The following is a 27,989-nucleotide window of genomic DNA, read 5'->3' as shown; positions in this document are numbered from 1 at the left end:
GGTAGCAGAAACGAGAAGCAGTGTCCAATTGAGAAATGTAGGGTAGCAGAAACGACGCTGAAGCAGTGTCCAGTTGAGAAATGTAGGGTAGCAGAAACGAGAAGCAGTGTTCAATTGAGAAATGTAGGGTAGCAGAAACGAGAAGCAGTGTCCAATTGAGAAATGTAGGGTAGCAGAAACGACGCTGAAGCAGTGTCCAATTGAGAAATGTAGGGTAGCAGAAACGACGCTGAAGCAGTGTCCAATTGAGAAATGTAGGGTAGCAGAAACGACGCTGAAGCAGTGTCCAATTGAGAAATGTAGGGTAGCAGAAATGACGCTGAAGCAGTGTCCAATTGAGAAATGTAGGGTAGCAGAAACGACGCTGAAGCAGTGTCCAATTGAGAAATGTAGGGTAGCAGAAACGACGCTGAAGCAGTGTCCAATTGAGAAATGTAGGGTAGCAGAAACGACGCTGAAGCAGTGTCCAGTTGAGAAATGTAGGGTAGCAGAAACGACGCTGAAGCAGTGTCCAATTGAGAAATGTAGGGTAGCAGAAACGACGCTGAAGCAGTGTCCAATTGAGAAATGTAGGGTAGCAGAAACGACGCTGAAGCAGTGTCCAATTGAGAAATGTAGGGTAGCAGAAACGACGCTGAAGCAGTGTCCAATTGAGAAATGTAGGGTTGCAGAAGTGACGCTGAAGCAGCGTCCATTTGGGGAGTGTAGGGTAGCAGAAACGACGCTGAAGCAGCGTCCATTTGAGAAATGTTAAGGTCTGATGCCTTCTTAACATGTGCTGTGCTGTGTTTAATTTTAATATCCAATCTCTGTGAAGAATTTATACATGTATTGTATAGTGCACTGTTAAAAGTTGCAACAAAGCCATTCAGAGGACAATGTCTGTGTGTGAGTGGGGATATTTTAGGCTGCTTAAATGTGCAAGGGCTCCATCCCTTCCCCTTAAGAGAGATACACCCCATGAAGAAAAACCTTGTAAAAATTAATTTTGAACATGTGATGGTCATATATTTACATGTAGAATGTATCTCTTTATATCGTGTCCCACAGAGATCATGTGATTCACAGGTTAAGCTTATAATGTGCTCATAACTGTGGATGCCTGTCACCTCAACATGTGCCGCATCTGTCAGGCTCTTTGTGAGGAATCACAGGAATGGGCTGCGACCACAATGCACTCTGACTTCTTCATGAAATATGTCTAAACTTAGCAGATTTGTTTATATCCTCCTGATGACATTCATGCTAGAAACAGCTTGGGAATGGAATACTGAGTCAGTTTGGTCACATTGCCAGAGCATGCTAACTGGCTTTTTTTTTTGGTCAGAAAACTGCTGAGTCAGCAAGTTTGAGGTAGTGTGTCACACCAGAAATGAATTGTTTGCGTCACTAAAAGATGTTTGCTCCATAAAACTGAGCAAATTATTTCTCTACGCCCCATAGTTCTCTAAGGGTCTTTCAGAGTATTGTTGGCAGTGGTGGATGAAGAATTCATTTTTTGGAAATGTGAAGGCTGTTATAGAGTGGCAGATTCAGTTATCTCCTTGCTGGAATCTAAAATAATCTGTGTTTGAAGTTATATATGGTTTTGGATGCACAGGTTATATTTGTGTCATGCAGATTGTTGTGTTTTTCTTTTGGGTTCAAAACTTCTTATTTGTTCAAATGCCTGTAGATCGATGATTTGTCTTCAGTGGCATTTTTTTTTTTTTTTTTTTTTTCTTTTTGCCCATTGAGCCAGGATCATATGGACGTTAATGAAACTGGGCAAATGTTCAAGACAGTGTTACTGACATCTGGCTCATGTCTGTTTTGAAATGAATCAAGGAGGTACTATAGCTGGCAGCGTTTATGATAGATCTCAAACATCCATTAGGTTGATTGCCATTGGAATGGCAGCACTATTAAGATATGGGAGGATTTATCGATCAAGGACACGCTCTGGTTCCCAAGGTTGTCTGGATATCCAATTAGTTACGAAGAAATATCAATTTTTCTCAACTCACTCGTGTTAGATTCTTTGATTGGCTTATCGTGTTGAACTGAATGAAATTGATTCCAGCTGTAATCTGTTTGAATTTCTTGCTGCTTTTAAATAACTGCTCATGGAGATACTGTATCAGTCTTCAAAGACGTGTGGCCCTATCTTTGGTCATCCTCACATCCTGATCAACTCCTGTATTTTGAAGTCAAGGTTAGTTATCTCTCAGTGTATTGTTCAGGGGAGATAACTCTGAGAACTACAAGTACAAGTGGTTTGAGGACAACAGCTTAATTACATGGTCTTTGTCAGTGCATCAAAGTTTTAACTTCTTCACCCAGTGACCCAGATTATGTGGAGCAGGCACAATTTTCTGTTTTGCTCTTCACAGTAGCTACTTGCGCATGTACATGTATGTTTAAACTCTTTTGTCTCATCAAAACATAATAGATTCTGTGAAGTTTTGGATTTGAAGAGACTTTCTAATAAATCCTTGCTTGTTCTGAATTTTGTGGAGAGCAAAAATGTGCCTAAAATCAAGATTTTGGCTTCTCAAGAACCATGAAATTTTGCAAAAATATCCATGGTGTAATCTTTACATGTGTGCAGTTTTTTCTTCTCATGTGTGCAGTTTTTTCTTCATAATGGACAATTTTATTACTGAAAAAGTTTTAGAGTTCATCTGCAGGGTTTTCATAGTTGTACCACGAGAATCAGATTCAGAAAGCTATTGTCAAGATTCTCCAATTTTAAAAATCTGAAGCCTTTGTATAAAGAAAATGCTGTTCATGGAGTAGAAGTGTACATGGGTTTTTTTTTATGAAGTTGAAGGAGAAATATGTTTGATACAATCAGTTAAACATCCATGCAGATTTTCATCATAGAATCATTTTCTTTTAAATATATATATATATATAGATAATATATAATTTTTATATCTTTACAGGGTACTGTACATTATTGTGTTTGAAGTGATATTTAATTTTATCCTTTTTATGTTTCCCTTTTTATCTACATGAATTGAAACAAAATATTTAATTAATTTTATTTGGCTATATAATGGGAACACAGAACCTTTTGTTTCCATCACATCATTTTGTTATCTCTGGGGCAAAGACGCGTGTCAGGTCAGACATTATCCTAAATCAGTGTGCGCCCTAAAGATATGCTACACTTGTGTCACAGCTCAGACTTGCCTGCTTTTATGCTCATGTGATTTCTATTGCGAGAAACAGTTGTTTTATTTTGGACTCGCTGCGTGTTCATGCAGGAAAACAAAAAAAATTTAAAAAAATAGTAGCACCGTCTGCTAAAAAATGAACAGAGATTACTGTCTTGTTGAGTAACGCATTTGCTCGATAAGTGACCAAGATTTTTTTTTTGTCTGGCCTGACATGTGATTGTCTTCTTTCTTGCATGAGATTCACAAAAAAGGCAAGATCATTGTTAGACTCAGTTTTCCGCATCCATGCACTTTGCCCCAAGGAGGGAAAAGTCTGCAGGTTCAATCTTCACTCGTGCCGAAAAACCAAATAATAGAATTTTTCACCTCACTGAGTGGTGGTGTTATGCCCTCCAACAGTTTTGGTTCATTTAGTCGCCAGTTGTCTGTTTATATATATTTTTTTCACATTATATATATATTTTCATTCATTTGTAGTTTTTGCTGCTTTTGTGGGATTTTTTTTATGTTTGCCGTTATATTTTTATTTTGGGGAGGGGGAATAGATTTGGGGGGGGGGGGGGTAGCATTATTTTTAGTATTAGTACGATTAATTTTAGGATATTTTATGTACACTTCATTTGCCTAAGTTTGTGGGGTGCGTGTTAATTCCACTTGTCCAGGTCCCATGATCATGTTTTTATTGTATAACTTTGTGGGAATTCATGTCTAACAAATGTAATAACGTTATTCTGGGGTAAAATTATTAAAGTCGTGGACAAAATAAGTAACCACTGGACGTACTTGTATATATTTTTTGTGCATGCCATAAGTATTGCATCAATAAATAGAAAACACTAAAGAGAATTGCAGGCTAATTTGGTTACATATACTATTTGTGTAACAAAAATATAGCCGGTAATAGCTGCTTGTAATTGTGCCATTAATAGCACTACCTGTTAGGCAAGAAATTTACTATTGAACACTATCTTTTCTAGAAATTGGCTACACTTTTACATACTGTGGTAGGTCAGTTGATTTGTTTATCCTTCAATTTTGGCAAGATTTGTGGGAAATTAAAAACAGTACCCTTTTCTGGGGTATGAGGCATTGTGTATGTCTCACAGCAGTCATGATTACTGATGTAAAGTTCAAGATTACTGATATAAAGGTCATGATTACTGATATGAAGGTCATGATTACTGATATATCATGTTCATTAGCACACCCCTACTTTGTGACAATGACAAATGTAATTGTTTACTCTGTTTTTGACAACAGGTGAACAAATATAAAACACAGTTTTAGCTGTGCTATTGATTGCTCTGTAGGTCAGAAAGAACTTTTTTATTTTGTCTAAAATGTCCATATTATAAAATGCTGTCCATTCACTTTCAGCTACAAAGTTTTAATACGTCATATTGTATTTATAATAATTGGTAGGCCTACAATGCAAATAATTTTACATGGTCTCTTGCTCAACGTTGTCGTTGTTGTGGGTTTCAGATTCATCCTATGACAAAGCGGTGACCGAGCGACGGGGGAGTGTTCCCCTCGTCCCATCCTCCCTTAGCAACACAGAGGTCACCATGGATACTGGCACCACCTCAACCAATAGGATTGCAGTAAGTCACTTTTATCCTCGGTACATGAATATCAGAGCCCCATATTTGCAACACCTGACTGGCTGTTGTTTTGGACATCTTCACTGTATTTCACCTACATGTAAAGGTTAGCATTTTTCAGGCGACACATTTTACTTGATTCTGATTTATTCATCCACATTATAGAGCCACTTAAGAGTTCATTGTGCCGTTTGATTAATCCCTTATTCAAAAACTTAACATGTGTTAGCATGGAAAGTGTCATTTTGTGAGTTTCTGACAGAGCATTTTTACAGGCCTAGCTTTAGATGAAATACAGTATTTAGTGAAATGTTTGAAATGTGCTTTAAAGAAGTTTTAGTTTTTTTAGTTATTTGGGCTCCCACGGAGCCATCAAAATTACCCTAAATACTTCCTGCCATCATTCTTAAAACTCGACAAAGTTGTGAATAGCAGGCGAAATTTGCAGTGTACTTTGACTAGAACATTTGAAACTTTCTTTGGAATTGAACCCGATATGACTGATACATTTAGTTTTTATCGACAGTATCAACCATGCTATGGTTACTCAGAAGCTCACCTTTAGCGAACTTCTACCATTCCATTAGCTTCAAGTACAGTTACAGCACCAACCTGTCATTCAAATAACTGTGCTTCCCCTTAACCATATTTATCTTGCATTGTACCGTACAGTGTACTGTAATTCACCTACCTTTTTTGCATGTTTGTAAGGTCTTTATCCAAGCATATTCTGAAGGCATTATTCTGTGTAAAGTGATAAAATCATACTTTTGTGAAGCCCTCCCAATTGACCAACCTAACCAATGTAGTTTTGTCTCGAAAATCAAATTCAAAATGTACATATATTTGCACTGAAAATTGCTCTTGACATATGTGAAAGGTTGAGGAATTAGGGTAAATGAGTCAGCCACCATGCAAATGTATCTTTTTGGGCAGTTGTTAAATTATGTGAAAGCAGAAGAAGAATTTTGGCTCTTGAGCCGTTTTCTGGAATCAATGATCTTTAGTGTACACCAGATTTGCTCTGCTTGAGTAGAGAGGGTGGTTGAGGGCCACAGATCTCGAAACCGTTGCAATTTGTGTCCAGAGCCTTTTGATCAAGTTGACATTGATTGGTGCGATCAAAGTCCAAGGATGAAGGGATAACTAGCCTGGGTGCGATGGTGTGACAGGATATGCTGTTCCGTTCTTGATGTTTTCAGCCAACCACGGTTTGGTGGAACAGCCAAGGTTTTTCCTGAATCGACGGAACAGGTATAAAATCTTCCGGCAACAGTTATGGACCTATGGTCCATTTATACAGGAAAGATACGTGCAATTACCATAACAGGAAACACTTTTGAAACTAATGGCCTTGGTGGATGTATTAATTGTGTGAAAGGTAATTTAGCAGTTTGAAATACTCTGCTAGCAATTCGTGAATGTATTTTGATTAACTACGGACTTTGGGTTCCTTGAGACAATTCTTTAGAATATTTACAGGAGGAGATTGAAATTAAAACCAGATCAATGTTATACTTGTTTACTATTGAAAACTTCAATCAGGTACATTTGTCATTTTGAAAAGCTGGTTACATGTATTTTTACTACTTGAATACTTTGATGAACAAGTTTATCACATGGTAGTTTTGTCCATGCGCTTCCTTTGTCTGGACTATTTTAATTGCGGTGCATTGAATATTAGCTCAATGGTCAGAGACCAGGAAACCACTTCAGGAATTCCTCTTTGTAAAATTGGCCGCAGAATTCGCAGTCTGATTCCCATGATTATTTTAAAAGTGGTCCAGATGCCTTCAATACCCAGCCTCCATACTCCTTTGTTCTTTCTGTCTTGAAATGACCAGTATTGAAATGACAACAGAAAAGCAGCCAAGGACAGTATGGTCCTGAAATACCTAAGCCAAGGACAGTATGGTCCTGAAATACCTAAGCCAAGGACAGTATGGTCCTGAAATACCTAACCTTCAGATACTTATCACCTTCATTTAGTCTTGGACTGCAGACTTCCAAAGCTATCAGCCCATGGTAAACAATTAGAGAAGCATCTGGGTAGAGACTGCAGGGATAGTGGACTGATACCGAGTGTAAGAGACATGACATGACGGGCAGATTGCCAATTGGGATGTCTGCCAACATGCCCAGCCAACCCGCCAAATTGAAGGCAGATAGCTCTAGAATTTATCTTCTGACAGACAGGGACCCTGTTAATAAAGCGAACGAATGAATCCCTGGAAAGCCGGGTCCCTTTCGCAGGAGGCGGCAATCTTGATGTGGCCCAAAATCAAATTCTCCACAAAAGGTCTTAACTAATGCAAGGACACTCATCCTGTAAAAGGTGTGTGCTCACTGGTAAATAGGTTCGCATGATGGCCTGAGTTTCACATTACAAAACCCCCAAGGGAGGACACGAACATTAACGCCATTTTGACGGGGACCAGTTTGGCAGGTTAAGCCCTAACCTGTGGGTATAGTGACCCACGGAAGGCCCCGTTACTGACATACAGTCTCCTGTGCTTCACCTCGCCCCCCTCAATGCGTGATGTCAAAACTTCAGAATGAAATATTGAAACATTGGCCTATAGGCAATTTGGGATTTCAGAATTCCTGAGTTGACACAGCTCATTGGAAGAGTAACCAAATGCTTTACCTCCAAATCATTGGGGGGTGGGGGGGGGGGGGCTCAGTGGCTTGGTTTGTTGGAGTGCTAACCTTTTACCAAATCGGTCGTTGTGAGTTCAAGCCCAGCTCATGCTGGCTTCCTCTCCGGCCATAAGTGCGAAAGTTTGTCGGCAAGCTGCAGATGGCTGTGGGTTTCCCCTGGGCCCTGCCCATTTTCCGCCCACCATAATGCAGGTCGCCGTCGTATAAGTGAAATATTCTTGAGTACGGCGTAAAACACCAGTCAAATAAATAAATACCTAAATCCAAATCATGGGCAAACCCTCTGTGAACATGTACATCCAAACACAATTTATCAGTGGTAATCAACTGTCTTTCACTGTACACCTTATGAATAAAGCGTAATTCAGTAATTGAATACATAAGAACAGGTGGACATTATAAAAGCTGTTGTATTCCAGAAAGAGTTCATGTCATCTCTCCCTTATGCCACTTCTTTAGTAAATGGATCATAAGATGAGAGGTGTAGAAATGTGAGAAATTAACTTGACCAACCTACCAACAGACGGAGCAGTTTACAGAGATGCTCGTTGCTGCTAAAAGTCAACTGGTGGAATTGTAGTTTTGCTGTGCCAATCTGTCCTCGCAGTTGATCGGAATTCACTCAATTTTTGGCTGTCAGTTTGTAAATCAGTCATTTTTATTCTTTGACAATAGAGACATTTTACACTGAATATGTATGTATACCACAGAAACAGGGGTAACATTGTTTTTAAGATGCTCCTCAGTGCTGCACCGTCCTCGTCGAAAAGTAGGGTAGTGTTCCTGGTAGATGACTTTGCAACGCATCTGCTGGAACCCTTTTCATCTATTTCTGTGTTCTCATCGTGCACCGATTCGTTCTCATCATGCACCGATTCTTGTCTACCATTATATAATGATCAGATCAGACACCCCCTTGGTGGGAAATGCAACCCAGCATGAAATAGTAATCAAACTTCACCGTCATTGACAAACATCTCATCAGTCTTCACATTGGGGAGGAAAAGTTTACAGCTGCGTCTTCCTGCGAGGCATGCTTGAATCTGGTATCACCCTCCACCGTGCTGTGTTGTTGTCTGTGCAGGCTCCCCTCCCCTCCAACCCCTGAAGTGCTTTATCATTAGCTTACATGCTACATTTGCTATTTTAAGATCATTTCAAGTGAACTGGAAGTGTATCTTCCTCAACTTTCTTCTGGTACTAGAGAAGGGTGTGTACTTTTTTTTTTAACCTTGTCTTTAATTTCTGGGGGGGGGGGGGGGGCAACAACGGCCTTTTAAGCTGTTATATAATGGGTATATGTCATGTTTATGTACCATAATGAAGAAGTGAGTGGATCAGCAGCATATTTATGAATATGAATATGTGTAAAACACATTTTATGAATACACCACATTGGATGCATTTCCTGCATGTATCTCTCTCTGTGAATGAACACCTAATGCAGGATTTTCATTTAGAATTAGAGAAGGACGTTAGAGTTCAAAATTGGCGACTGAATTGAAAGTCATTATGCCAAAGTTACTATTGATTGAAATAGTAAGAATATTCGAACTAGGCGGGGACTGCAGTAGACAGCTGTGTGCAGCCTGCTACTTGCCCTTTTTGAACACCCTACTAATGGCAGTGTTTCCATGCACATGTGTTTGGTCTGTGCTATTACTCGACTCATATGGTGCAGTGTTTCTTCGACCCATATCTAAATTCTTGTCTGGTGCATTAACATGCGCCCTGCATTAAGCAATTGCATGGAATCTTTGGAAACACTCCAGTGTTTATATATTTTCATTACTATCTTCCGGCTGTACGTGGGAAGGTCTGACAGCTACCTGTGGATGGTCGTGCGTTTCCACTGGGCTCTGCCTAGTTTCCTCCCACCATAATGTTGGCCGCTGTCGTATAAGTGAAGTATTCTTGAGTGCCGTATAAAGCACCAATCAAATAAATAAATCATTAATATCTGGACAGGTTATTTAATGTCTATTAAGTTCATATGTTCCCTACCTAAACAATACAATTTAGTGTTCAAAGTCTTTTGAATTTTGTTGTCAAACTGCATCCAATGTAATACCTCACTGGTCGAATTCGTTGATAATTTAGGGTATTCTCATTAAATATAATTCACATTCTTGAAAAAACCTATTGGACAAGTAATTAAGGCATTCCATGTGTCCAGCAAGTTGTTCACAACCATTGGGCTGGTCATCTTGGACTGACCCAAGGTGTTCAGTTACTGTTTAATCCCACCAGCATTACCACAAGCCATGGATTACATCCATGTTCAAGTGGTCAGCTCACAGCTGGAGGCTGCTCCCCTGCATTGCCGGGTTTCCTAGATAGGTATGTGCTTGTATGACCATGTAAATCAACCACATATTTTAGTTCCTTGTACAAAAGGGAAAATAAACATGCAACTTCAGCCCCCATGGTGCGTACATTCTTGTTTTGACCCTGAAGCTGGTGGACATCACCATTGCAGAGAATACAATGAGTGAGTGAGTGCTTGGGGTTTAACGTTGTGCTCCAGAGAATACACCAGTATCCCTGTAGACTGCATGTGCACACTTAACACGTTCAGATGGTTAATGCAACAGTATATTATGAAGACATCCTTTCAGTCCTTCATTCTCTAAAATGGAGGCCCAGGTTGTAGTCTTAAGTGAAATTATGTCCAACTTTTCAAGGGTGAAAACTGCCCTATATTAGTATATTAGTGTTGGTCAGGCAATTAGATTTTGAACATTATATTATGTCTTTTAACATGAGTTATTCATCAAAGGATGAGTGCAAGAGGACTGTGACTGGGTGGGGCATCATGTCTGATGTCTAGCGCATGATGTTCCAATGAGGCAATGCTAAAAATGTGTTGGTATTGGAACTGACACGTTAAATCACATCGGCTGAACCAATATGATGTTCAAAGTGATGTTAATTGACCACTATACCAACGAAAAAATCTCTGAATCCTTAGGCATAAATTGGAAGAATGTGAGAGAAAGCCTTTTTTGTCGGACTGAAGGATTTTTACACCTACGCGCCCCTGTATAAATCTTAGCGTTATAAATGCCCATTCCACCACCCTTACTACCTGTAATTTCACTGGCAAGACTTATTGTGCACATCGGGGGCCTCCGTGGCACAGTCGGTTAGCGTGCTAGCACAGTGTAATGACCATGGAGCCTTTCACCAGTGTGGTCGCTGTGAGTTCAAGTCCAGCCTATGCCGGCTTCCTTTCCGGCTGTACGTGACAAGGTCTGTCAGCTACCTGCAGATGGTTGTGGGTTAATCACCATACCCCACCCCCCCTTCCCCGGCTCTGCCTGGTTTCCTGCCACCATAGTGCTGGCCAACATCATATAAGTGAAATATTCTTGAGTAGGGCATAAAACACCAATCAAATAAATCATACTGGTTGATGTCTGATTGTACTGTCCAGTTGTACCAGTTGCCCTAGCTGTTTCTTGACCAATCTATTAGTTAGGTTTGAGGAGTGGAGCATTAAATGAGAAGGTCAACAGAATCAATTGATTATCTCAAGTGCATTTCCCCATGCTCAACTGATGTGAGTGTGACTATGAAGGTGTAGTTAGCTCTATCAACACTTTAGTGTTTGCTGCTCTTAGTTTGCTTCAACAGTCCAAAGTGTTTTGACAGCTGCCAGAGCTTTCTATGAAATTGACAGTTCACTTTGATGTGCTTAGTACAGCCTGAGTTTCCCCCTGGGTCGAGCACATGTTTGACCTCATGTCAGACACATGCTGACCTTTGCACAGACGGGTACATTTATATTATGTAGCTAATTTAAACTGACCAATCAAAACAGTCCATGCTGGTGTTGTCTGGTAGTAATTGGCTATGTGTTCAAAGGTTGAAGAACATATTTTCCCAGGACATAGTCTGTAAATTTGTGTGGGGATTTGTGTATGGTCAGCTCCATAATGATAACCTCTGGAGTTTTGAATGTAAAGATAACCTTATCACTGGTTTACAGTTTTGTACCCACTTGTTTACCAGTTTTGTACCCACTTGTTGAATGGAGAGGACAAACTTGAGGTTCGTTACTTGAAATGAGGTAGAGTTAACCTTACTGTTTGCTTGCAAAGTCTTACAGTTTTATGGTTGTATCTAATGTGTTTTGGTTGATATTTTCCAATTAATGCTTGCATCTCTAACTTATAAACTTAATTACAATATAGTTTATAAATAATGTCTTGATTGCTGATCTTGTATTGGATTCAGAATATTTTCATTTTTTGAATTAAACTGCAAGTCATTTACAGTACTTTTTCCTTATGACTGATTTTCCTCCAAGTTAAGAAGGTGATATTTTTGTAAACCATTGATATTTGGCCCACAACATTTAAAGTAGATGGTTTTATCTTTGTAGAGTAATACACCTTAAACCAAAGGCTAAACTCAGTGTCCGAGGGCGTTAGCATGCCAGCGCGGCACGATGACTGGAGAGCCTCTTACAAATACTCTCACAATTAGCTTGCTGTGAGTTCAAGCCCAGCTCATGCTGGCCCTCTCAGGCCATACAATGTGCCCTAAACAGACTCGTTGCCAATGTGGGTGTTTGACAGTACTTTTAATTACTTGTATCGATCTCTTCTGTCATACCATTACTTGTACTTGCAGACAAGTCTAAGAATCGCACTTACACAGCTGTTGTGGTAAGATTACAAGGGGTGGGGGGGGGTAACCATTGATGAATTAGAATGTTTATACAATTTACCATCGTACTGTTTTGTGTTCTGACAACATTTGCATTCCTCAAGATGGCTCTGTTTTACACTTTAAACATTTATGATGGTTGTAAAGGCGAAAGGGTTCTGAAGAAACACCCTGTGGGCCAGTAGGGGTCATCTCCAATTAACTGAAGTTTATCAGCTGCAAATTACCCCATGTTGGGTTTTTCTGTCGGTCTTCCTTCCCAGCTGTAAGATGTCCCCCAAAGTTGAGATCAACCTGTGGTGTTGGTGTGTAAACCTGCCAGCACGTTTTATTCAGTGTTAATGGTTTAGGTAATGGCTGTTTCCGTGCTGTAATCTTGGCAGTTTTGTGTTGATGGTTCTGTTAATTGGGCATTCAGGTGGTGTTTATGTCAAGTTTATGAGTTGGGACTCAGTGATAAGAGGAAACATTTTGTTTTGGATTCACCTATTGGCTCTTAAAAAGAAATTTGTAAACAAGCTGTGATTTATCAGTGGTATTATCTTTAAAAATTGCCAACATATTTCATACAGAGAAAACCTTGTTATAGATGTGTGGACTTGGCTTTTCAGTCTTTAGCATAATGCAGATATATGTTCTCAGTTTGTGGGCTTTGTCTTGGCTTTGCAGTCCCTAACATAATTCAGAGATATGTTCTCAATTCGTGGGCTTTGTCTTAGCTTTGCAGTCCATAACATAATTCAGAGATATGTTATCAATTTGTGGGCTTTGTCTTGGCTTTGCAGTCCGTAGCATAATTCTGAGATATGTTCTCAGTTGGTGGGCTTTGTCTTGGCTTTGCAGTCCGTAGCATAATTCTGAGATATGTTCTCAGTTGGTGGGCTTTGTCTTGGCTTTGCAGTCCGTAGCATAATTCTGAGATATGTTTTCAGTTGGTGGGCTTTGTCTTGGCTTTGCAGTCCGTAGCATAATTCTGAGATATGTTCTCAGTTGGTGGGCTTTGTCTTGGCTTTGCAGTCCGTAGCATAATTCTGAGATATGTTCTCAGTTGGTGGGCTTTGTCTTGGCTTTGCAGTCCGTAGCATAATTCTGAGATATGTTCTCAGTTGGTGGGCTTTGTCTTGGCTTTGCAGTCCGTAGCATAATTCTGAGATATGTTCTCAGTTGGTGGGCTTTGTCTTGGCTTTGCAGTCCGTAGCATAATTCTGAGATATGTTCTCAGTTGGTGGGCTTTGTCTTGGCTTTGCAGTCCGTAGCATAATTCTGAGATATGTTCTCAGTTGGTGGGCTTTGTCTTGGCTTTGCAGTCCGTAGCATAATTCTGAGATATGTTCTCAATTGGTGGGCTTTGTCTTGGCTTTGCAGTCCGTAGCATAATTCTGAGATATGTTCTCAATTGGTGGGCTTTGTCTTGGCTTTGCAGTCCGTAGCATAATTCTGAGATATGTTCTCAGTTGATGGGCTTTGTCTTGGCTTTGCAGTGCGTAGCATAATTCTGAGATATGTTCTCAGTTGGTGGGCTTTGTCTTGGCTTTGCAGTCCGTAGCATAATTCTGAGATATGTTCTCAGTTGGTGGGCTTTGTCTTGGCTTTGCAGTCCGTAGCATAATTCTGAGATATGTTCTCAGTTGGTGGGCTTTGTCTTGGCTTTGCAGTCCGTAGCATAATTCTGAGATATGTTCTCAGTTGGTGGGCTTTGTCTTGGCTTTGCAGTCCGTAGCATAATTCTGAGATATGTTCTCAGTTGGTGGGCTTTGTCTTGGCTTTGCAGTCCGTAGCATAATTCTGAGATATGTTCTCAGTTGGTGGGCTTTGTCTTGGCTTTGCAGTCCGTAGCATAATTCTGAGATATGTTCTCAATTGGTGGGCTTTGTCTTGGCTTTGCAGTCCGTAGCATAATTCTGAGATATGTTCTCAATTGGTGGGCTTTGTCTTGGCTTTGCAGTCCGTAGCATAATTCTGAGATATGTTCTCAGTTGATGGGCTTTGTCTTGGCTTTGCAGTGCGTAGCATAATTCTGAGATATGTTCTCAGTTGGTGGGCTTTGTCTTGGCTTTGCAGTCCACAGCATATTGTAGAACAACAAGGAATTCTTAAAACAGTTAAGGACTTTATTCTAACTCGATCTTGAATTTTTCGTGATCTTAGTTTGGATTCCTTGTGATTGGTTGGATTTGAGATGATGTCACAGATAAATACCCCAGAAAGCACAGATCTGTATGAAGCCCATAGCTTCAGGATATATCCTGTATGAAGCATCTGTTGAATACTTCATTCATTACAAGGCCAGAGGTGGTCTTCATTGTAAACATATGTACATGGACTGTCTCATCTGTTACACACTAATTTCACATCCTGTTTTGTCCCTGGAAAAGAAAACATCTTACTACTATCACATTCTGTTATTGAGATGAAAATTGTTTTATAACATGCTGGGTTCTGGAACTCCTAATTTGAGTATATAAAACTTTGCAAGCAAAACAATTTCACACTGTATTCACCTGAACTTGAATTTTTTTTTAGCGACACATTTTGTTTGACCCTGAATGATTCTTCTATCTTATAGGACTACTTGAGAGTTTTTGTGAGGCTTAATTTCTTATGAGCAAAATGTAGATGTAAGTGCTGGCATCAAAAGTGGCACTCTAAGGCCTTTATGTAGTTCTGAAAGTCCATTTTTACAGGCTAAACTGTAGGTGAAATGCAGTATGTGTGAATATGTGACATGACAATGTACGAAAAGGCAGATGAGTTCGTGACTTATAGGTCCGCATGTAGAAGACACGGGATAGGAGAAACAACAAAGTAGAAAGATGGTTTAATTGGCTGGAGTAACGTGCAGATAAGGCAGATAAATTTCTAGTGCTGGGTACCTCCCACATTGCTCTGTAAAGCTCTCGCTGAAGCCCTGACCCTTTCATTCTCTACTTTCCTGGGCACAAAATAGATGAATTACATGTGTAGGTTTGTTTCTTAAACGTGTATGTTCTGCATGTTCCCATGATATTTTTGTTGTATTTGTCAGTCTTGTTTTCTAAGTGATGTTTTTTACCATTAAGCAGAGGTTTACCCTTGATGTGCTGAGATATGTTATTGTTTGGCGATAAAATATACCACTCAGCAGGAAGGTTTTGCGTTTCTGTTGGTGTCAGAAGTGGTATCAATGGCAAGATTTTGTTTTTGCTTGTATGCCTATCAGGTGAAATGTGTCTAGACCACGAAGATATATGATGATGTTATGTCCATCTTTCTCTCTTCTTTCCGAGCCCTGCATGTGTTTTTCAGCTTTTACCTGGTAAACAGTCTTGAGTATGGAAAAAAAATCAGCTGTCAAATATATAATACATGTCATTCTACTCTTTTGCAGAATTTCTTCTCAAAGAAAACATTCCGAACCAACCTGAAAAGGACAAAGAGCGTTACGAAGCTTGATCGCAAGAGGTCCATACCTGCCAGCTCTGAAAATGACCCGTGAGTTTTTATCACCATCTATATTTTTGCTGCTGTTGTTATTGCCATGGTTACCATTGGCCTAGCTGTGTTGTCAAATTAGACTGTGGATTAACATTTCCAAGTTGTTACGGAACTAATCTGAAAGCTTTTTGTCTAATTGTAGCCATGTCTAATGTCTTCCTGCTTGTCTCATGCATATACAAATTTAGCCTGACCTGTATGAGCTCCTACTGGCTGTTGAATGTTGTTTGCTTTTATCTGATTGGCTACCAGGCTGGAAAGGAAATGCAGTTGTATGCTTCACAAACAGTAGTACAGAATAGCAAAACTAGCAAAAGGGTGAATTAAAGAAGTAAATTATCAGGGCTACTACTAGTAAAGAATAAATGCATCACATTGATATTGATATTGTATTCTGAAGTGCCTTATATTTTGAAGTAGTGCTCTGGTGGGACACTCAACGTATGGCAGTCTGCTAAACTCATCTAGGTGTTCATAAAAATGTGTTTGTGAAAACCCCTCAGCATGGGTGGAAATACAGTAGCTTCAAAATAATAAGAAATGTGTTCACTATCTTGTTCTGTTTGCCCTACATATACCAGAATTTTTCAGTATTGAAGAAAAATACCATTTATGCCATTTATTCACTCTAATGAATCGTTACATTACCCCTTATCAATATGATCTTTAGGGCTTAACGAGTTATTGACTGTCTAGTCCTGTTTAGCTGAACACGTACATGAAGTGGTACAAAAATGAAGCCTTGTGCAAATGTAAAAAGGATAAATTTGAAGTTTCATATGAGTTTTAGTATCTTGTTATTATCATGTTGAGGTAAATTAAGTTTGCTGTATTGTAGGTTTTGTTGTATATTTAATTTCTGTCCTAGCTCAATATTAATACCAAATATATTGTACAGGTGCTTGTTTCTGTTTTCACAGACAGGTTCAAAACCTTATTAGTAAACCTTATTAGTAAACCTTCTGTTGCAAAGCTGTCATTCTACATGCGTTTAGTGTGAGAGTTCTATAAAAGTTTGGTAAAAACATTTTAAAAAAAAATCTGCATTGATAGTCTCCAAAGGAGACCCCATCTGAGGTGCTATCAGCTAAGTCTGAGACATGCATTTGGCTTCATGGTCTGTAAGGCCCGAGGAGGCCTGAGTGATAGAGTTTCTGCCCCTACCCAGGGGATGGAGAGCTATTAGACATAAACAAGCCACAGGGATCTTAACATTATGTAAACTCAGCCAATATCACTCTGGTCTTGTCCACCCCATCCTCAAGAGGATACCTTCGCATTTGTTTAGAGAAGACAACATGGAAAAAGGAAAAAAAAAAAAAAAAACAGGCTGATAATGAAAAAAGTGGAAGGGTTCAGATGTGAGTTTGCCTTAAGTGAATAATACATCAGGGACCAGGGCAAGCCAGGTAGTTTATCATTTAAACTTCATAGGAAGGTTCTCCCAGGCTGAATATGATGCATGGTTCTTCATGGGGGAGTGCTTACACTCTATTTAGGGAAGGGTGGTGGGGGCAGGGGCTTTATTGGGGAAGAGGATCTTGTATACTGGTGATATATATATAAGGCTATTCCACTGACTTAAGGAATGTTCTCCCTTATTTCTTGATGTTGGTCACAAACTTCGGTTTGACACACTGATATCTGTGTTGGAATTTCTTTTCATCACATGGATAAGAAAATTTAGTGAAATAACTAACAGTTAGTGTTGAACTCTTCTGTTATGCAACTAAGATTTGCGTTCTGAGAAACAGTAAGTTCATTCTACACGTATATACATGCATGACCTACCTGCACTTGAAAGTAAGAACTTTACCTGAAAGGTAAAAAGATACAAAGCCATTATGCGTGAGTGATGAAATCAAAGCATGCATCTAGACTTCATTCGTTACATAAACGAAGGCCTTGAGGCGATGTTTCTGCAATGTGCGCTGGACTTAATTGAAGCGCTAATGTATTCTGACTTGGGTGGAACCCTTGTTAGAATGATATGTATGATCCCAAATAGGTTGTACGTTCCACCGATGCAGAATTCTACGTTCCTTCAGCACTCTTCATCCTCAGTTCTCAACACATTCATGGAAAAATGTGTGTGTAATGGAGGTTTAATTTCCTATTTGTGCTGACAAGATCAATTTTTTTTTCATGGGAGGGGATGTGCAGTGGTGGGGGGCCGGGGGGGTTGAGGTGGATTTACATCCAACATAACTGATCTAGAAGAAAAGTAAGGCATTTTCTGCAAACCCTGAAGGAAATATATATAATTCATGCTGTTCGTCTCATTAGAAAAAATGCACATCTCTATGTGAGTGATCATTACATACGTCAAGATACCTGACATGCTCTTTCTTCTCCTCTGGCATGTTGAGGCTTACATTTACACCAGGTGCTCATTTTGACGGCATACCGTCATTATCTGGAAAGGAAGCGCAGGTCTAATTGAGATGGAGCGTTGTTCAAGCACTACAACCCCCCCCCCCCTCCCCCACCGGATGGCGATTCCGTTTAACAGATGAAGAAATCAGCATGCGTAGGGCTACATCTAAACTCTGGTTGTTTGGGGTGTAATCTGCTGCGCTCTAATCCAGGCAGAAACTGCACCAAGCCACCGTCTATAAGAACCAACAAGATGCCTGAGCATGAAAGGTTTTCATGGATATTCTGTCACGGTGCTAAAGTGAAAATCTTTGTTATTGATTCAAGGCTTTGTTGGGCTGATGACATTTTCCAAGTGGGAATCGTCTTTTGCAGTTTTGTAGATGATGTTCCCATTCATTCATTGCACGCAATGCCAATTGGCTATCTCGACGTAACAAATGACTTTTAAAACGAAATGACATTTAGCGGGACACAGATTCTGCTTCTATTTTTTGTTATGTTTTTTTTTTTTGTCCCTGACAACTGGGTGAATATATTGATTAATAAAGGCAATATGGCGTTGTATCCATACGGACTGAGGAGAATAGTCAGTCTGCATGGTTTGGAGTTGCCGTTGTGTGAGAAGCAGTACCCCAGTTGTACAAAAAAAATTGTATTTAATGTTTGTATATATGAATTACAATATTATGGCAACTGCAATGATAAAAAAACCTGTGAATTAGTGAAGATTAAGCCCAGAATGCTGTATTGGAATTTTCTTTTTGAAATAGTTTGTGTCATATGACTGAAAAATTGTTCAGTATGACGTTAAACCCCAAGCACTCACTCACTCACTCACTCAAAATAGTTTGTGCAAATACGTGTATTTGGAGAACATATAATCTTAAGACCTGTGCATTGGTATGGCGAAAGTACATGTATTACACGTGGAATACATTTCAGACTCTGGCTGTCTTATTTTTGGCCTGCAGTTATTTCCATCATAACTCAACGCTCACGCGCTTATCTCTGGCAGCTATAAGTGCGGCTTACCTCATAGAATAGTGCTTCCTTGAAGTTACGACCAGACAGCTGCGAGAATGCCATTAAAAACCCTGCCCACGTTGGTCCAGCCCAGGTGCAGACTGCTGTCATGGTGTAACCATTGCAATTGTTTCTAAAGGCTAAAAGAAAATTTTATAAAATTATTGCTAAAATGACATTTAAAGTGCACCAGATATGTTTTCTCACTCATGAACATGTAATCATTTTGGATAGCACTTTCGGAGAAGTTACAGTTTTATTATAAAAGAGCGATAATTGTCACTGCGTTACTAGGGTAATGATTAGCTCATTAGTTAAGGAAAAGGGCTGTTACTATTGGTTGTTATTTGATTAAGGTATTATTACCAGCTAGATTAGAAAAGTGTTCATTTTTAGTATGTTAAGAGACAGTCTTTGTATGCCTCATTTACTGATATGCAACAAGGTAAAATTGACAAGGGGTTAATCTGTAAAATACCTAGGTAAACTCTATAGTTCTTGTCAACCACATCCCTGTTTTTCCTTAAAAGTGATGTTTTCATATCCCGGATCCTTCTGTCTTTCTCTCAGTCGATCTTCACCCAGATTATCAGAACCATACAGCAACAGTATCTATTTCCACAGCTTGATTTATCAGCTATCTAGTCTGTCAGATGGATTTGCCAGATACACAGACAAATCTGTCATTCTGATGAACATTTTTGGCCTCTAAAAGAGACAGCATTTGTCCAGAAGTTTCTCCAACAAAAGATGACCTCTGTACAAAGATCTTGCCAGAGTCTTGTGTTGTTGAATGAAAATGGCTATGAAGTCTAGGCTGTGGAGTTTCAGGGGCAATGTGTTCTGAGATAAGCTATCTTAAAACCCACCATTAATGCATTCCTCCGAGACACATTAGAATAGTTCCTGATAGAGACCCTCTTTGTGGCATTGAAGATACTGGGTCATAGCTCATATAAGATGAAGATAAAGCTGTGGGAACTGGAGTGGGAGTTCAGTGCTAATGGTTAAATGCTATCCAAATCCAAGAGCACTCTTTGAGTTGATTAGTGATTACCAGTTTTGCTCAATTTCTGTAAGGCTCTGATTTTTGTGTGAGCATATACATTGTTCGTTGTTACCGTTTTAGCCAAAAACTTTTTATAGTGGATTGATTGAGAGGAGGAATTGAGTCTGAATTTGAAGATTTTATAGAAGAGAACAACTGCTATTCTGAAAAGAAGAGATATTGATGTATATGATGATATATTTATTTCTTTTTTGTATTATTTTGTTCTCATGGTTCATTTTTGAACTGGGTTTAGATTTTGAATTTTTGGTGAAAATCAATGCCATTGCTTTACAAAAACACAATACTGTTACTGATTCTATATTAATTTACTTATTTATTTGATTGGTGATTTATTTCACTTTTATGACGGCGGTCAGCATTATGGTGGGAGGAAACCGGGCAGAGCCCGGAGGAAACCCACGACCATCCGCAGGTTGCTGACAGACCTTACCACGTATGGCCGGAGAGGAAGCCAGCATGAGCTGGACTTGAACTCACAGCGACCGCATTGGTGAGAGACTCCTGGGTCATTACGCTGCACCAGCGCAGATTCTATATTAAGCCAGTACTTAAAGTACATGTAGGAAGAATTGTACCTTCAGATTGTTTTTCATCACCTTTGCTGTTAACAGCTTAGGAAGACTCCTGTTTCTAACCAGATGGTCTTGGGTTTTCCTTTCCAGCTATTAAGGGAAGGAAGGTGTTCTAAACTGGTTCAGGTTTTTGTTCATTGCACGTCTTGTCAATCAACGATTGGCTGCTTTAACCAGAAAGCTGATCTCACCAACACATGTCTCAATCTGGTCCACCAATCAGTGAGAAGATAATAGAAGGGCCTGCTGTCTAGCAAGTGATTCATATGTGAATATCTTGTGTGTAGTTAGAATAAACCAGTTATAACAATATGAAACTACCCTGAAAAAAAAAAAAGAAAAATGGATAAGATAGATGTAACATGGAATTACGACAGCAACTGCTTACTTTTCCCACTGGTATTCTGGATCTTGTTTTGCAAATGTTGGGTTGCATTCGCAAGTGCTTTTAATGTTTCAAACCGAAGCTTCTTGATCCCTGACAATTTACTTAGTCATGTACTTGTAATGAAAATTTGTGCTACCCCCTTCCTTCCTTTTTAGAGTACAGAAGGACTGTTGTTTAAGAAGAAAGTCCCCTGTCTATCAGAAATTCTACCTTTTGACATCAGTTTCCTCCATGTTATTTCATACCCCTGGTTTAATGGCTTTTCTATTTTAATCATACACATGCTTTAACATGGAAGTATTCCCCCATGTACATAAAATCTGTCTTATCTCCTGGTCTGCTAGTTTTATACCCTAGGGTCAGGCCATGACCCCCTCTCCCCCAAGCTGATGAGCAATATCAGTGGATGAAGAGACACTATATATACCAGCATTTTTGGCGCATGAGAACATCTGGTCTCCATATCAGAGGTGCAGTGTAGGATTTTATGCAGCAATCTGGTACCTCTGACAGGAGGAGGATCTCAATCAAGATGGCTGGAATAACCTCTGACAAGTTCGCTCTCCTGTTTTTTTCATTTCTTTTATTTTTCTTTCTGGCTAGAGAACATTAGCCCTGTGAGTTTACTCTAACGCAAAAGTTAACTGGTTTCGCGGAAAGATTGGATAAACTTTCCGTTGTATCATCGATAATTTTCAGACTTGTTTTCAAGTTGTATAATTAAGGCCACCTGCTGTTCATATGATCTTGGGCCAAATCCTCTCTTACAAATCAGAAACATCTTTCTGGAGGTTGTTAACTTGGAGGAAAATATAATTTACTGTTGTCGTCAGTTTAGACAGTCTCTAGATTGTGGGAAACCTTGTATATAGTGTGTAGGATGTCTGTGTAGAATACACTATGTCTAATAAACTGTACTATCAGACTGGACAGTTCAGTTTTTCAAAAACTTTGCTTTCTATATGCTGTGCAAGGACTTCTCAAGCAATGTTTGTGAACAGTTTTTTTCTAAAATTTGGCACAATAAAATGCACTTTTGGAGCATCATAAAGACTTCAAAATGATATTTTTGATGCCAGTGCTTCAGTTTTTGTGAGAAAAGTTTCTTAAGTAACCCAACAAGGTGAATGAATCAGCCAGAATCAAGTGAAATGTGTCAAGTTTAGCAGATATACAGTATGATGCTATATCCAGATGTATGTAAAATTACAGACAATGAGTGGACAGAAGTGGTGCCTACTTCAAGTACCAGTGCTTATAGAAATCGTTATGCCTAACTGCACTTGTGGGTGGGAAAGTGTGTGAAAACTGAAGAGAACTCTGTCGTAGTACCCATGTTGGATGTGAAGTAGGACACGTAGTGGGTTAAACTCCTGAACGATCCACATATAGCTTCCATTTTGATACACATGGTTGATATTGTTTGAAATGAAAAATGTACCACTCAGAAATCATATGATGGGAAAGTATGTGATACTGAAAAGTAAATGTGTTATTTTGGTTTATATAATATTTGAAAATTTGAAAATATCTTATTGCAAGTTGTTTGTGTTCCCTCACAGTTAAAGGTTTTACTGAACTGATTGCTTATATACTGTATAGTTCAGACGAAACAATGGTAGAAGTTGTGAAATATAGAAGACTCCAGCATAGAGAGTAAGAACTAAGTACAGACAAGTCAGTAATGAGTTTATAGTCGGTCATAATTTATCAGGTTATGATGACTTCATAGTTTATGTATATATACTATTCCATTAATTCATCGAAGACATGACCAGCGACTTTCAGATTGAAGCGGAAACCCCAGACACTTACAGGAAGTCTGGAACAATGAGCTTTCCTGTTTTCTGTCTAAAACCTGTTATATAGATTAAGTACACAGTGACTTGTCCTTTGACACTGTTATAATGGCTGCTTTGCTGGTCATCCTGTCCCTGTACAAGGCTCTCACCTCTTAGTTTCCAGAGATGGACCTCCTGTGTCTTAATTCAGCACTCTTCAATTATCGAGCCGTAGTGGTCTCAGCAGTTAATTACAGGTTGCATTGCCCTTTGGTGCCTTATTCCTAACTTAGACACACATCCTTGCTCCCAAGACTACACTGTAATTTCCACTCTTAATATGCCTGCCTCCCAAACCACAAAACATCTCTGGCTTCGGTCAATTGCCCAAGAGTCAGTGTTCTTCTACCCGCCCCTTGGTTTTCCTGTGTGGTTAACTTTAAGGAAGGCGTCCCCCCCCCCCCCCCCCCCCCCCCCCCCGTCCTTTCCAATTCTGTCTTAGCCCCACATTGAGCTTATCTCTTCCTCACCAGAGGGCTGATGCTGCGTGGGGTGAGAGCTGAGTCAGCTTGGAGAGGTGGGAAAACCCCTCAAGCACTTCTGGCTTCCTGACTCTCTGAACCTGGTTCTTAGTAGAGGTGAGAGTGATGGAGAGATTGTAAAAAGGTGCTAATATCCATGAACCATAGAATAGTGTGGGACAGTTTCTTCTGAAAAAAAAAGCAGTACTGCTAGACAGTTTCTTTTGGAAAACAGCAGTTTGATTTTGGAGTTTCCCACCCACGTGCAGTTATCCATAACTCACTGTATAGGTTCTGTACTGAAATTCTCAACTAGAAACTGAAGCGCAAAAGTATTCTTACAATTGAGCTCGTGAGAAATTTTCATTTCAGAAATGTAATTTTGATGGAGTTTAAGGTAAGGACTACATGTACAGGATCAAAGTGTTAGTGAAATACACATTCAAACAGAGGTGTACATGAACTGTGAACAAAGTGTGTAATGATCTTATTACAAAATTTTCAGCCATAAACTTTGTTTGTTTTTGACACTTAAGTGATAGTCATCCATATTCATCATGTCTGCCTACGCCCAGGAAAAAACTGATAACGAACACATAGGTTTTCTTCACAGGGAGGAATCTGTATAGCTTGTGAGTTGAGCATCAGTAAAGTATTGTTTATTTCAGTCGGAACTCTCCCATTTTATACCTCAGTGAATCTGTTTTTGTAACAGTGGGAGCAAAAGGGCAGGTATTGTACTCTTAAGCTGATCAGTTAACTGCTTATTCAATATGATTGGCTTACCCAGAAAGGACAAGGCTCAGAAGCAGGACCAGTTGGGTTCGGTTTTCTTTTTTTGCTGCTGTTAATGCTGTCTTAATGAGGAGTAATTTATAAGGCCATTAATCTTGGTTCACGTGGTCCTAATGACCATGCATGGAACTATTTCTGTACCTCAAGCTAATAGGGCCTAACCACGAAGTAGGAGGAATTTGTTCAGGGCATATCAGGACTTGGTAACTGCAAGCTCTGCTGAACACCCAATCATAAGCCAGACCAGTGAGTTTGAAAAGTCACTACATGACTTCCAGTTAGGCTTACAGGTATTGAATGTATTCTGTCTTTGTTTATTTGACCAGATTTTTTCATTACCTGGAAAGGGTTTTAAACTTTGATAAGGCGCTTCGATACATTGTTCATCTTACCTGTTTTATTGACTTTTATTCAACGCTGGTCATGTTATTTTCCTGGAAAGAGATATAGTCCATCTTGTAAAGACACAGTGTATGTGATATGAGATTCTGTAGGTGCAGTACCTTCCAAGAAGACAGCAGTTCTCTTTCACAGTGCATCCAGCTGTTATAAGTGAGCAGAGATACTGTACTTGGATGTCTTGGATGAAGGAAGAATTTGGGTGATGAAAAACGGATTATGTGGGTAAGGCAAGTTAGGTATTTGGAATGTTGCTCACCGGAAGGAATTTGGTCACATTGGTAAGAAAAATCTAATGCTTGAATGTTTCTGAAAGAAGAAATGAGGTGATCTCAAGTGGATCTTGCAGTAGATTTTGAGGTTTTGCTGAAAGAACTTTGCTGAATTGAAAGACTGTTGAGCTGATCAAAGTTGTGTGAAGTTCCCTACAGCAGCTTGTTATCTGTACCATACAGTACAGACAGTCACTGTTCTACCCTGCTGGATACAAGAAGAAACAGGAACATCTCTTATTTATGGCATATGGTACAGCTATAGCTGGTGGAGTGCTTCTTAAATAATTGATTGTTAACGGAGGGGAAGGGGTCGGAATGTGAGTATACAGCTAGTGTCTTTCTACATATGCCGTTGGCCTGGCCTAACGTCAGCCTTAATTAGAGCTCCACCACCAGGAAGTGAAACTGGCATTACACAGGCCTACATAGAGAAGGGAGCCTGCTTATAGTCCTCAGCCCGGCCGTGAGCTCTGGAGGTCCCTACCAGCATCAGATGTTCTCTGAGGGTCGATTTGTATAAGAGCGGACTCTGGATGTGCGACCTGTGTGTGTGTGTGTGTGTGCTGTCCATGGAGACAGATTGCAGAAGTGCCTCTGTGATTTATCCAGCTTAAGTTTTACACAGATATGAAACTGAACAGTAGGATTAGCAACTGCCATTGTTCCCCATCAATCATTGTCTGATTGACAGCTGTTTTTTCAAGACAGGTAAAGCTTTCTGAATTTTCTTTCACACCATATGTGAGTGAGGTCTCTGTGTCGTGTATCATATGACATGAGTATTGGTTTCATTTTGTGCTTACCAGGTCTTCGACCTTACGATTATATGTGTCATGAGACTTACCACCTTGTAAACCCACGTTCGTTATGGAAGCTTTGGTAGTATAAGGTTGTAAGCTTTGAATATCGAGAATATATTTGAAGCATTGTTGCGTAGAAATAACCATAAAATATTCTTAAGTGTTTACACTAGTTTTATATGCGAGTCTTATTAAAGCTGTGTTTTCTTCATTCCATTATAAATGTGTTGCGTGGTGTTGACTTTAAACTTAATGTCTGCTCTGTCATATATCTAGGGTATAATCAGTCTGCCGTTAAATTTATAGGTGGTATATCTTAATACAGTTAAATAATCTGCGATCTTTTAATTCAATTCCAAGTTCAGGAGTCTTTAGCAATTAACTACCACTTGATCTTTGGCCTTCTCTTTGAATTTTGAACAAAGAGCATGTTGCCTTTGATGTTCACCTGTACTCTTTGATCTTTGTGTCAGGGGTAATCAGCCGTATGTCACGTTAATGAGATGGGATCATCGCAGTTTTACATCCACTCTGTAACACAACGTTCATTTCAGTCTGTCATTAACTGGCTCTGTGTGGGGACATCAATAAAATTATTTGTAGTATTTATCCTAAAGTCTCGTCCATGACTTAGTATATCTTTTTGTGTGATTATGTCAATTTTGTGAATTTTAAAAAGGTATTTTGAGATTTGTTTGTAATGTAGTTTCTACACCAAACAAAATATTCTGTTACCTTTTTTAGTCTAAAATGTGCACTTTTCTGGGCTTATCTTTAGGTCAAATACAGTAATTTAAATTAAACGCCTGTCCGTAAAGGTAAGTGAAGTCCAGGTCAGTCAAAACGACCCAGGTGCGCAGCCATATATTACCATTTAGAACTTCATTAGTGCTCCTAATTAGTCTCCATATTTGAATATTCACCTTATGGGGCCGCCACCTCTTGCATACCTGCGTAATTCGTACAACTCACCTGTCCTTTAACTTTATCTCCTTAATTTTTATTTATTTTTTTTTTTTGACCAAATGATGCTGTGGTCTGATGTTTGTGATAGGTATATGCAGATTGGTCACAAATATGCGCACCACACCTGACCAACATACCGGAAAGTCATTAGAGCGATCACTTCACTAACGATCTATATTAATACTAAGGTTCCTGTACAACGGAGCGCGTACGTGACTTGTAGTAACAATCATTCGCAACACCTATAGCTTTCTTTATACATTATAATGCAAATTTGAATCCGTTCTCAGGTAATAATTTTGTTTTGAGATTGCCATTAACAGCAATAAAATATACATGTAGTGACGGTAAGCTTTGTGTGGATTTTGCTCTTACATATTAACTCAATTCTTCACATTTCATTTTGCTTGTGGCCCCCGTGGCTCAGTTGGTTAGCACGCTGGCGCAGCGTAATGACCCAGGAGTCTCTCACCAATGCGGTCAGTGTGAGTTAACGTCCAGCTCATGCTGGCTTCCTCTCCGGCCGTATGTGGGAAGGTCTGCCAGCAAACTGCGGATGGTCGTGAGTTTCCCCCGGGCTGTGCCCGGTTTCCACCCACCATAATGCTGGTCGCCGTCATATAAATGAAATATTCTTGAGTACAGTGTAAAACACCAATCAAAAAAAAAAAAAATCATTTTGCTTTTGTAACTACTGTAATTCTTGAACCTTTTGGCATGTGTGCAAAGTGTTTTTTCAAGCATATTCTGAAGGCAGTATTCTTTGTAGACTGTTAAAATTATACTTTTTGTGAAGCCCTGAAATTAGCCAATCCATCCTGTGGAGTTTTGTCTCCAAAAGTAAATTGAAAATGTGCATAAATTGCATTGAAAGTTGGTCTTGCATAAATGAAAAGGTTGAGGAATTCGGTATAATGATGTAGATGTTTGAAACCAATGATCATGTTTTCTGACAGATTTGTCTTGAATCACAGTTCAAGCAAGTACGTTTTATTCACACATTTGCGTAGTTACCTTTGTGCGTGAACAAAACTGTAATTAAATTACCCGGTGTGGTCAAAAAGCCAGTCTCACAATGCCATCAGTTTTGTCCTGATGGTTCGGCGGTAATTAACTCGTTAACCTGTAAGGTGATATGCATTAAAAGTAACATGTAGGCAGATAACAAAACGTAAAAACACGAATGAAAAAGGTAACCAAATAGTGCCTCATTAAAGTGACAAATTGCAGCATTGTTCACAGGTCAGGTTCTCACGGTTACATTCTTTTAGTTGCTAAACATTTCGCACTTAATTCATTCACTACAGTGATACATGGCTGTTTGTTGTTTGGGCTTGGAACAAACAGTGATAAATTTGTGAGTTCTTTTATAGTTTTTTTTTTTTAAGGGGGGGGGGGGTTGCAAATTGCTGGCTTTATTGAAATTTATCTTAATTGTCTC

General features: G+C 39.4%; 1 protein-coding gene across 7 annotated transcripts in view; it reads left to right on the top strand.

The window, feature by feature from the left end:
* Positions 1 to 27,989, top strand: part of LOC135480082 (ras GTPase-activating protein nGAP-like) — a 258,043-nt gene that overhangs the window by 176,406 nt on the left and 53,648 nt on the right. For all 7 annotated transcript variants that reach the window (XM_064759830.1, XM_064759829.1, XM_064759828.1 and 4 more), the window contains 2 exons: positions 4,650 to 4,768; positions 15,471 to 15,574. In XM_064759830.1, the coding sequence (XP_064615900.1) occupies positions 4,650 to 4,768; positions 15,471 to 15,574 (223 nt within the window). The remainder of the gene's footprint in view (positions 1 to 4,649; positions 4,769 to 15,470; positions 15,575 to 27,989) is intronic.

Source organism: Liolophura sinensis, chromosome 13 (genome assembly GCF_032854445.1).
Source record: "Liolophura sinensis isolate JHLJ2023 chromosome 13, CUHK_Ljap_v2, whole genome shotgun sequence".
In the NCBI taxonomy this organism is placed as follows: domain Eukaryota; kingdom Metazoa; phylum Mollusca; class Polyplacophora; order Chitonida; family Chitonidae; genus Liolophura; species Liolophura sinensis.
Note: the sequence above shows the minus strand (reverse complement) of the source record. Positions and strands in the feature narration are given on the sequence as shown.